Source organism: Dicentrarchus labrax, unplaced genomic scaffold (assembly GCF_905237075.1).
Source record: "Dicentrarchus labrax unplaced genomic scaffold, dlabrax2021, whole genome shotgun sequence".
Taxonomy (NCBI): domain Eukaryota; kingdom Metazoa; phylum Chordata; class Actinopteri; family Moronidae; genus Dicentrarchus; species Dicentrarchus labrax.
Genome location: NW_026136713.1, coordinates 19,822,538 through 19,834,796, shown reverse-complemented (window position 1 = coordinate 19,834,796; position 12,259 = coordinate 19,822,538). Strand labels below are relative to the sequence as shown.

At 42.6% G+C, this 12,259-nt stretch overlaps 1 protein-coding gene and 1 long non-coding RNA gene across 4 annotated transcripts; one reads left to right on the top strand and one right to left on the bottom strand.

Annotated features, from left to right (window-relative positions):
* Nucleotides 1–725: 725 nt before the first annotated feature.
* On the bottom strand, nt 726–4,251 carry LOC127374799 (uncharacterized). Of its 3 annotated transcripts, none has more exons than XR_007887273.1 (3): nt 3,719–4,251; nt 1,673–1,791; nt 726–1,011 (listed from the first exon to the last, which is right to left on the bottom strand). It is a non-coding gene; the product is annotated as an uncharacterized LOC127374799 (long non-coding RNA). The 3 variants fall into 3 exon arrangements; XR_007887272.1 differs by having other exon boundaries at nt 1,691–1,791; XR_007887271.1 differs by having other exon boundaries at nt 726–1,791.
* A 1,686-nt stretch (nt 4,252–5,937) lies between these two features.
* slitrk4 (SLIT and NTRK-like family, member 4) lies at nt 5,938–11,892 on the top strand. Its single transcript, XM_051420392.1, has 2 exons — nt 5,938–6,235; nt 7,108–11,892. The coding sequence occupies exon 2, from the start codon at nt 7,150–7,152 to the stop codon at nt 9,739–9,741; it is 2,592 nt and encodes an 863-aa protein (XP_051276352.1). The 5' UTR covers nt 5,938–6,235; nt 7,108–7,149; the 3' UTR covers nt 9,742–11,892.
* The last annotated feature ends 367 nt before the right edge of the window (nt 11,893–12,259 follow it).

Below are 12,259 nucleotides of genomic sequence, written 5' to 3'. Positions count from 1 at the left end.
CTCCACTGTTATCAGTGTTACCAGTGATCTTGTCATATTCTCAGCTCCACTTATAGAATACTGTGTGTTTGTTTCACTTGCTCGCTGACATCCGTGTTAAATTTACAGCTTCAACCAGTAAAATCTTGATCACAGTCAGCCCATTTTTACTGCTTACATTAGACTTTCATTAACTGCAGACCAGGTCTCAGAATGAGAGACTGCAGACCTCCTTTCAGTGGATCGTCAGGTGATAGGTCTTGTATTGAGACTAGATTTACTGCAGGCGACGAGGCCTTCCACCCAGTGTGTGCCTCATTTTTCCATTACTGTATTACTGTATTTGACTTCATTACAGGATTTTACCTTTGATCAATTCAACCAAGGCCGTAACTTTTCAGACATGCAGGTAACAAAAAGTAAAAAGTATGTGGATAATGAATTATATTTCCAACATTTTACATGTGTATATCAATATAGAAATTATTAAATATTTCATATCATGCTTTCAAGAGTAGTATAGCAAAAGTAAGTTGCTGTACGCTAACACTTCTTTTTTTATTTTACTCCAGTTAAAAGGACAAACCTTAGATACAACTTGGCAGAGTTGGAGAAATTCTAGTCCGCTCCACTGATAGTCAGAAAGCTAACCTTAGCTAGCAGGATTCAAAGGGGCGGTGTTGGAGCTTGTTACAGTCGCCACCCTGTGTTGATCAGAGGATAAGGCACTGAAGGACTACACTCAGTACAGTAAGATGTATTTATTACATAATCAGTTTTCATTCAATTTATTTCAGTGATTTGATTTAGAACAGACTGTTTCACTCAAACTCACATCAGGAATTTATGGACACCCTGCAGAATCGAATATTCACTCAGACAATGGTATAATGGTAGATATTCAATGTGCATCTTCACTAAAGAGGGAAAGTCTGAAGTATTTTCAGCCTTGACTGGTGTCTGCAGTCTTTATCTCGGGCTGCAGGAAGAACTTCTGCCTCTGAGGGGTTTGGGCAGTAGCCTGTATGTAGCCTAAAGGTAAAACGCAGGTCAAAACAAAGACGATCAATAAGTCACCTGCTTCTTAAGGTTACTGGTTTGCATGAGCACACTATAATAACTGAAGGGCACGTCACACTTTTTTATCACCTTCTCTTTTGTCTCATCTGAATTTTAGCAGCTAGACAGTCAGAAGAAGCTGTTTAGAGAGACTGGGAAAATGAGTAAATTAATCGGAATAAATAAAAGTGAGAGGAAATAAATTGTATTTTAAAAGTGACCCCCAGTGGAAATTCTGCCCCCTCAATTACAGGTTAGGGTCTGGATTTTCTTCCGTTGGAGTAAATCATCTTTAGAAACACTGACTAAAGTATTATTATCATGAACCTTTAATGTCCTACTTTGCCCACTAATCTGAATTTTAATGAAAGAAAATTAAAAATCACAGGTTTCACAGGCCTATTATGAGATAAATGAGTTTTCATTTGTTCTCTAAAAGAGAAATATATTAGCTTTCTTGCCAGTATCAGATTTGCATCAGTGTTAGTTTTGCATCAGTGCTGCTGCAGAACAAACAGGTGTCTGTGATCCAAACAGGCCAAAGTTATTGATCAGTGAGGGTGGCGATGTGCCACACTGCTGGAAAATCTATGAAACATTATTAAAATGAGGAAACAGAGCGAGCAGGCCTCACCTGAGCACCATCACCTACCCATCTTCTGAATGCAGTGTAGTTACTTTTATGACCAGATGGGGGCGACACATCAAACACTAACTCCTCAGCACGGGAGGCATTCCCAGCATTCACAGAGTCTGTAAGGGACAAAACGAGAGCAAATGAGGGGTCCGTCACATCAATCCCTTTAAACACATATTAAAACGCTTTATTTTAATCCAACAAATGGGATTAGTGCACATGAGATTCAAGGTTTTTCCAGTGTTTGGACACAGGAAGCAGTGTCTCAGCCACATGGCCAGACTACCAACGACAGCTGAGACGGAAGCAGGGGCCCTGCCAACTGTCTGGCTCATTCTCTAGTAGGCCTGCTTCCCTCAGGCCACTCACAGCCAGTGTAGGAACATGTCCAAGACTGTCAAATATCAGCACTCACACACTCTTGCAGTCCCACATATTAATCTACACACAGTGATGAGACATAAGGAGGAATGCTTGATTTGCTCTTTTCATGCAGGTGGCAGGGGTACTTTTAGAGCTGCTCAACCACACCCCACTATGCATACATTACTGTGAATCAATCAATCGAGTGAGTGGGCTTCTTTTTTTTTCCTTTATAAATACTGAAGAATAAATTGCATTAGAAGGCTGCTGGATTCAGCTGAATGAGAACTAATTGAGACTGAATGTTCTATCAATACATGATAACTTACAGTTTGAAGGATCCTTAATTACCAGCTGGCTTTGTGGAGCGGAGGGGATTGTTTCAAAGGGAAGATTGTAAAAGCATCATAAATGCATTTCACTATTCAGACATCAAGGGAAGTGTCCCTTAATGTGCAGAATCTTTTGTCCTATAATGTCTGTCAAACATGAAATACAGTTGAATAATACATTACATTCAATTATGCACTTTTCCAGAACACAAATAGCACATTTAATATCAAAGTTATTTAACATCTGCAGCTGAAAATATCGCATTAACTTAACTCACGTTGAGACCGTTGGAATCAAACATCATATAATACAGTGACGGTGTATAGCATTTTCCGTTGTCTAACACAAAAACCTTCAACCTTCATAAGCATGTGATAGGAATGGCTATTTGTGCTGGAAATAATGAACTATTTCTTTCATGGGCTTTAGTGTGGTGATCATGCATGACACATTTTTGAAGGCTGGCAGAGCAGCAGTTTGTTGAGCAGGAAGAGGTTCATTTTTGACGTCAGAAATAGTAGTTTACCAAAACAATTCAAACTCAATATCAATATAATAACTCTTTTTTTCAAACTACTATTTCAGTTTGCAACCTCTAATGCATAAACCAACAAGCACAAGATGACATCTTTATCAATGCCTTTAACACCTGTAATGTACTGAACTTCATTGGAAATATGTGCAGAAAAAGTTCCCTGTATATTGAATTTCTTCTTTGGTTCTTCACAACAATATGTTTACTATGAAGCAAACTAAGTACGGCAACTGGGACATAGAAATAATAGTGTTTTTGCTGTTTGTCATGTCATTTAGAATCACCAAAAGGAGATGGATATTAGGCAGAGTTTGAGTATTGATGATTAATATATTCCATGTAGAACATTATTACTTACATCAAGTTACAGATATCTTGTAGCCTATATATTAAATGGTAATGCAGTCCTAAAACAGGATTTAAATGATAGAACAAATGTCATGTAGGGAAAAGACATTTACAGATTAAAGTTGCAAAATCATAATACTTACAATAATAACCAAATGACATATACAATTACAGTATTTAAGCATATTTTATTTTGAAATTACGGAGGTAATCCCAGCTGCACACAGTTATTCATGTTTTTAGTCAGTTGAGGCAAACTTTTGTTTTGCTTTTGTTACACAATATAACGTCCATCCCCACTGCAGCATCACTATAATCACTTACATTAAACACACACACACACACACACACACACACACACACACACACACACCCATGCTGTGGGGCTGGGCTGGTGAAACCCATACTTCCCATCTTCCCTTTCTCCAGCCTGGTTTTATTTGTGCGTCACTTGGCTCTGTCACCTGTTGCAAGAGGAAACCAGAGGTGAGGCTTCCGGTGAGGCCGAACACTGTCGGGTTTCAGGTGCGACTCCCTTTTCTCCCATGGGTGTCAGCTGTATGGACAGGAGCGCCGGGCGCTGCGCCACGCTGCCACTACACTCTGCCCGGGACTCATCTCACATGAATAAATAAACAGATAGATAGATAGATAGATAGATAGATAGATAGATAGATAGATAGATAGAGATCTTGTCATTTGAAGGAGCTTATACAATCATGGAGATAAATCATGTTAGAAGTAGGGGTGTAGTCGTACCTTAAGGCGCTCATCTCCTCCTCTCCACCGCTCCATCCATCTCCTCTCTTCTCCTCTCTGCTCCGATCCCTTCGCTCCTGCAAAACACACAAAAAGAGAAAAGAGAAGAACAAAAAATGTGAACCGCATAAGCCTCTGATTGACTGATTTCCCACCTCCTTCTCCTTTTTCCCTCTCGCAGCCCGTCTGACTGCAGCACTCTTGAATAATAACCCCCTCTCCTCCTCCTCCTCCTCCTCCTTTCCTCTCCTCTTCTCTCTCTCTCTCTCTCTCTCTCTCTCTCTCTCTCTCTCTCCCCTCTATTTAAAATGCCGCTCACAGGCGCGCTCCCGTGCCCGGTTTTAAGCACACACACTCCCTACCTCTCTCCAGTCGGACCTCGAGGACGCGCTCAGGTCGTGTCGCGCAAGTCAAGTCCAATGCGACGATTTGGCAGGTAAAGCCTTTTTATTTATTTATTTATTTATTTATTTTTTGCTTTTCTTTAAGCCCCCTTCCCCAAACATACACGCTCACGATCAGCTTTGATCTTGATCCCCTTGGAGGTTACACAGGGCGGGAAACAATAAATAAAACAGGTGAGAGCCTCTTTGTATTAAAATTTTAAAAAAATACAGGATAATTAGAAGATCATAATAAAGTGTCAGAAATACAACCATTAAAATCTGCGCTCAGAATAACGGATCTGTTTCAAGGTCTGAAGTTTGTTTTTTTTCATTTTCGGTCTATGTGAGAACCCCCCTCCTCTTTCCTCCTCCTCCTCCTCTCTCTCTCTCTCTCTCTCTCTCGCTCTCTCTCCCACCTCCTTCCCTCCGTCCCTCCTCCTCTCTCTCTACATCTCTGCATTCTCCTCTTTTATTCGTGTGGGAAGCTCAGTGAATGCGGCTGCAGAAAGAGCCAGCATACTTATGCGCCTGACACGGATACTGTTCTGTCTTACAGGAGGGAGAAACACAAGCTCGCTTTCCTCTCTTTTAACTCCCTCCATTTCCTCCGACTGGATATCCTTGGCTTTAGAAAAAAAATATCCCCACATTTCCTCTCCAAGTTTATTTTGATTACATTTCGTGTGGAGCGATGGCAGCGGGAAAGAGCGCGGAGTTTCCAGCTCCTGACTTGCACCGCAGCGGACTAAAGGCTGAATAACTGCATTATTCATTTTTACGCACCGGTTTCTGTTGTCCTGACTTGTTTCTCTTGTTTCTCTCTGTGCTTTTCCGCTTTTTTTTCGTCCGGGAGAGGAGCTTCGAAACAGCCATAGCCATTATTGTTACCTCCGTCCCTTTATAAAAAAAATCCCTTCCCGTTGGATGGAGACTGAAATAAGCGTCTCTCCTGCAGCTGAGAGCAAACAAACTGATCGCTGAAGAGAAAATAACTGTTTTGCACGGGGTCGGAGCAAAGGACTGGATTTATGCTGCCTCGATGGAAAATAGTATACTGATCCACATAACCTGATGGGAGCGTTTTGGCTGCTTTTGCCCTCTGAAGCATTATCCCGGTGCGCAACTTCGCTCGAAACAAACCAGTATTTATTCGTTGGATCGTTGGGGGTTGCTGAGCCGAGCTGAAGCCAGACGCACAGTGTTGGCCATCCTCTCTCCCCCTTTTTCCCCTCTACTCTGCCCATCTTCCTCCTCCAGTTTCCTCCTAAAAAAAAACTCTTAAGAATGACGGACTTATTTCACCGCATCGCCGACCACCTTGCGCCTTTTTTCACGCCTTGGAGTCGCCGGACGCGCCGTCAAGATCTCTGAAAACCTGTCTGCCTCTCCCTTTTTTCTCTCTCTGTCTTTCTCTATTTCTCTCTCTCCCTCCTCTATCATTTCTCCCAGTCTCTCTCTATCTCTCCTGCAACTAAATGAATGCTCTCCCATGGAGGTAGTACAACCACCTTGGGGACCGAACGACCAGAGGGGTGATTTTTCCAAGCAAGAGGAGCCCGTCAGCAAGAGACGCATCGGGTGAAATCGGAGCCACCCCCCCCACCCCCTCTCCTTTCTCTCCATCTCCACCGCACCCCCCTCCAGTTTGCCTGGCTCGGGTTGATATACAGTAGCCTGCATGGGGATATAGGGGCTGGAGAAACCTTGTTGCGCCCCTATAACTGTCTGTGTTCTACTTCAACTGGGAGGACTGTTTGCGCACGTCTCCATCCATGTCTCACCAATGCTGCCCCGTGTCTCCAGAGGGAGCCGCATTCATTACCACTTCAGCTTTGGGTAAGTCCAGTTTATGTAGATTCCATCTGTGTTCCTTTAAAATGACCTGGTTTCTAAAATGTATGGGTTTGAGGAACATTTTCATTTTTTCTTTTATATTTGGTGTCAAATCTGGAAAAAATAAATAAAAATGTTTCTCTGTGTGATAAATGCGTGCCGCTCAAACCTTCTCAATATGTCAGCAATGGGCACAGTCCCAATTCTTCCTCTTTGCCTTGCTCTCACAGTTGCTTTGCTAAATAACCTGAATGTGCTACTTAGTGGTGGTGGTGCTGCTGGCTTCAAATGAGACCCCCATGAAAAAGAGAACTGCAGCCGTTTGACTTTGATTATGTTGAATCTGCTGAGAGGGGAAGAATATAGTCGTGATGCTGTCTTGGACATTTTCTAAGAAGATGCTTCATGCTTTGGATGTCACAATAGGCTGCATAGTTGTTAAGCAGTTAATGGGTTTGAGTAATTTCCAGAGCATATGGTACTTTTCCTGCAGTATTGAATAATGTGCATCAAGCATTTGTGTTGTCCAGTGATTAGGGTGAATCATTGTGTCAAAGCCAAAGCAACTCACTGCAATAATTCTAATAAAAAGTGCACTGATTTGAAATGTGCATCATCAGCATGGCAATTTACACAATGTTATATTTAAAGTAAAAAGGTAGTAATAACATCCCTGATGTGGTTTTTAGAATTAATATAAAAAAGAAACAAAATCAACGATGAAATAGTGCAATTTCAGTAGAATCAATATCCAATATGCCTTTTGATGGTTTGCTTTCTGCGTGTGTGTGTCTGTGCGTCTCTGGGTTTGTTTGCACATATGTACGCCTGTGTGTGTGAATGTTTGTGCATGCACCTGTCTTTTTTTTCCAAAGGTTACTAAATGGTTTTCTGGGGGAGGATTTCTAACCGGCGAGATGCTGCTCGTACTCCTGCTGGCAGCCTTTTCTTCTTCCATCTCCGGCTCCCTCTCCTCCTCCCTCTCCTCCCCCTCCATGTCGGACGGACCCCAGATGGCAGACCCGTCCGCCTCGGACTTGATGGCCGAGACCTGCAGCGCCTGCTCCTGCATGTCGGTGGAAAACGTGCTATACGTCAACTGCGAGAAGATCACTGTCTATCGACCCACGCAGCTCATTCCGCCGGCCTCGTCCTTATACCACCTGAACTTTCAGAACAACTTCTTAATCATACTCTACCCAAACTCATTCCTCAACTTCACCCATGCTGTGTCATTGCAGCTAGGGAACAATAAACTGCAGAACATCGAAGGTGGAGCGTTCCTGGGGATGAGCGCGTTAAAACAGCTGCACCTGAACAATAATGAATTAAAGGTGCTGCGAGCAGACACTTTCCAAGGGATAGAGAACTTGGAATATCTTCAGGCTGACTACAACTTGATAAAATACATTGAAAAGGGAGCATTTAACAAACTGCACAGGCTTAAAGTGCTCATCCTGAATGATAATCTCATACAGGCACTTCCTGACAACATATTTCGCTTTGCCTCGCTCACACACCTGGATATAAGGGGAAACAGGATCCAGAAGCTTCCTTATTTGGGGGTTCTAGAGCATATTGGGCGCATTGTAGAGCTTCAACTGGATGATAATCCCTGGAATTGTACCTGTGACTTAGCACCTCTCAAGGCATGGCTTGAAAACATGCCCTATAACATTTTTATCGGTGAGGCCATATGTGAAACACCAAGCGACTTGTATGGGAGACTCCTGAAAGAAACCAACAAACAGGAGCTTTGTCCTATGGGAACAGGAAGTGACTTTGACGTTAGGATGCCACCTGTACAGCCTGATAATGGGCAGTCTCCCTCAAAAATGTCCCCAACCACTGTGGTTCCCATAGCCACAAAAGCGCCAAAAACCACTGACTCATCTAAGATTTACGGTAATGGTATTGTGGCTGGTTTACCCCCTTTTGGAAGAAATAGCCAGATTGTTTCATTTCAGACACGGACTCCTCCATTGTTGTGTCCACAGCCCTGCAGCTGTAAAGCCCACCCCTCTGACTTTGGCATCAGTGTCAGCTGTCAAGAGAGGAATATTAAAAACTTAGCTGATCTCATTCCCAAACCCCCAAATGCCAAGAAACTTCACCTGAGTGGGAATTACATCCGTGACATAAGCCCAGCTGATTTCCAAGGGTTTGAGGGTTTAGATTTGCTACATCTTGGCAGCAATCAAATTGTCACAGTCCAGAAAGGCGTGTTTGCTAACCTCACTAACCTGAGGAGACTGTACTTGAATGGAAACCAGCTTGAACAGTTACACCCAGAGATGTTTTTGGGCCTATCAAACCTACAGTACCTATATTTGGAATACAATGCCATAAAAGAAATCTTAGCAGGCACATTTGACTCCATGCCGAACCTACAACTCCTGTATCTCAACAACAACGTACTGCGGAGTCTCCCCGCCTACGTGTTTGCGGGTGTCTCTTTAGCCAGACTGAATCTAAAAAACAACCACTTCATGACCCTGCCAGTGAGTGGTGTCTTGGACCAGCTGCGATCATTGACCCAGATAGACCTGGAAGGGAACCCGTGGGAGTGTTCCTGCGATCTTGTCGCCCTCAAACTCTGGCTAGAGAAGCTAAGTGATGGAGTGGCTGCCAAAGAGGTGAAATGTGCCTCCCCTGTACAGTTCTCCAACATAGAGCTGCGCCTCTTGAAAAATGAGATCCTGTGTCCTAAACTTGTTGCAAGACCACCGTTTATCCTCATTAGCACCACCCCTGTTTTGACCTCAGTGTCGCCTGCCGGAGTTGGCAAAGCACCACCAGGAGGGCCTGTGCCTCTCTCCATTATGATCCTCAGCATTCTCGTAGTTCTTATCCTTACTGTGTTTGTGGCCTTCTGCCTTCTAGTCTTTGTCCTGAGGCGGAATAAAAAACCAGTGGGCAGGCAGGAGGGGCTTGGAAATCAGGAGTGTGGCTCCATGTCATTGCAGCTCCGCCGACACAGCCACAAATCTGGCAAAAAAGGCTCCATCCCGGGAGACGACTTGGGAGGTGAGACGTTCATCCCCCAGACCATCGAGCATATTGGAAAGAGCCACACCTGTGGGATCGGACGCTCCTCAGACATCGATGCTGGGTTCAAGTTTGCAGACTCGCAGAGGCAGAAGATCATCCTCCGGAACAGTGCCGACAAGGATAAAGACTCGCTTTCCACCCTGGAGCGCAACAAACGCCTCAGCACCATCGATGAACTCGAGGAGTTCCTCCCCCACCGAGAGCCCAGCATGTTCATCCAGAATTTCCTGGACAGCAAAAGAGATTTCAACAGTATAGGGATGGGCGGATACGAAATCCGCTACCCGGAGAAAACGCTGGATAAAAAGATGAAGAAGTCATCGCTGATAGGCGGGAACCACAGTAAGATCGTGGTGGAGCAGAGAAAAAGTGAGTATTACGAGCTGAAAGCCAAGCTCCAAGGAACGCCTGATTACCTGCAGGTGCTCGAGGAGCAGACTGCACTGAGTAAAATGTAGGGATTGTTGTGTTTGATTTAGTGCATTGATTAGACACACGTACACAAGGAAGTCAGACACACATATAGGCAGACAGACGGCCAAACACATCTGCCTTTCTCTGGTTCTTTCTGGCCACACACACACACACACACCATTCAAGCCCCCAGATCTCTCGCTTTCTGTCTTCATCACCCTCTCTGCAGCCACACATGCGCGCACACACACACACACACACACACACACACACACACACACACACTCCCACACACAGCAAAAAAGTGCCTTCTGGAAATCCTTAATGACCAATGCAGAGATGGACAAAATGGCTCCACATTACAAAAGCTATTACTAGAATCAGCGTGGATCTGTTTCACAGTAAAAGACTTTTTGGATTATCCATGCCACTACATGTATGAATCCCACATACATACCACAGGACACCCTAAAAAGCAACCAGACAGTCATAGTATTTTTGCTGCTATTGAAATGGGTACTTATCTTCTTATTTTTGTTGTTCTTGTTGTTCTTTTTCTTCTCCTTTTGTTTCTCCAACCAAATCAAAGGGTCTTGAAAACAGTGCTTGAGAATATACCTCGCTGACTTCAACCCTCGTTTTAAAAAAAAAGAGAAAAAAAGAAAAAGGAGGGCATGTTGGTTGTTGTTCTTTTGCTCTGGAAAGTATCCAAAATCACTACTTCTGGGATGAGATTAACAGAACTGGGGACTCAATGGATACTACTTTGCTTTTTTTTTATTTGCGGGGATATCTGTTTGTTCTTGGGGATGCTCTCTGGAGTCGGCTGCAGACTCTCTGCCATCTTGTCTGGATTACACCAGTAGCAGTACACCTGCTCTTTACCGAGAGGCTAAACGGCTCCTGTTTTCCTTACGTGGGAATTGGAGGCACTGCAAAACTCTTTTGGGGAATGATTTTGTGACTTGTTCTCTTTGTGTAAAGAGCCATGTTAAATATAGTGTCTTCTGAATGGAGTTGTGTTTCTCTTCAAAAATTGCTAATTACAGTTAACTGTATGTTTTGGGTGAAATCTAACGGCACATACACTGTCAGAGGACGTTTCTGAAAAATGAAAAACCCAAGGATAAAAAATTACAAAGCTGCTTGCCATGTAAGCGTAACCTGGAATTTATTTTGTAAGTCTTACATTATTTGTATCTGTGGGACTGGTTTGTAAATTACAAGGAAGGACAAACATCTACACATGCACACACAAACACACATACTGTACGACGGAGCATCATCATCAAGAGACTACAAGCCAGAATTGTCAAACAAACCGCTAATATAATTCAATCGGTGATCCACCTCCCCTTGTCAGCTCTCAATTCGTAGTAAAAGAAAATTTAACAACATAGTTAATTTATTTTTCTATGCAGGATTATTTAAAGAGTTATCGGTATTATTTAAAAAAGAATAATACACAAAGAGTGGAAAGGACTTGTTAGAATGATGCATCAGAGTTAATTCAGGCCACCAGAAGTGACTGTTGAGTCAATTCAAGGGTTTTTGTTTCTCTCAGTTTACTGAAGAACACGACCCGCTGGACGAGGGTTGTGAAATGTGATCTGTGATGTTTCCTTTTTATTGTGTCGCACGACAAGCTGAGGCCTGATAGAGTCTGTGAAGTTTCAAGCAGTTTTCTTATTCTTATATCTCCCACAGTATCTTGTAAAAGGTTTCTTATTAACATTATGCAACCAAAATAAATGTGCATTAAACTTGATATGGTTCCAGAATTGTTGGGAGGGGAACGGAGACGTTTGTGGGGCGAGGACGGCTGCAAATTGAAGCTCTAAATTGTTAGATCTGGGCAGAATCATATCATAAAACACCATGTGCAATATTAGTAAAAATGCTCAGTCATGATGGCTTCAAATAATTTTGTTTAATTTATTTAGTTTGAGGTTATATTGTCAAGACAGGTTCTATTTCGAAATTCTTTTATCAACCTAACTCTATCCGGTCCTTATTTAAAGAGTATTGTTACGTTAAAATTATGAGTGTTTATTGACATTACAAATGAATAGAATGTATCTTGGAAAGTATAATAAATACAATTTTCTATCGGTCATAAATCTCCTGTATATTGGTTAATTTTCTCTTGTATAATCATGTTGAAATCAAGGTATTAAAATCAGCACCTATTTGCACTGTGTTTCCCTATTTCTTTTAGTTACATCCTCTTAACTTTTCAAGACTGCTTTACTTTAAAAAAAAAAAAACGATTCTACTGCTCAAACTGCCAACTCCTTTATACCCCGACTTTGAGTTTTTCACTGAACAAGTTGGATTGTCTGAAAGCTCAGGGTTGGACAAACTCCAGCCCAAGTGACAGAATGTTGTACTTGTTTTTGTTCATGTATAAATACTAGCTAGCCTTCAAGCATAATATATGTTTGTTTGTTTAGTTTGAGGAAACTGGCTGTGGAAACTGCTGCTTGTTATACACTTAAGGCCATGAAACCTTTTGTGCTTTCAGAGCCACATCTTAGGTGGTAACACTGGTTTTACTTAATC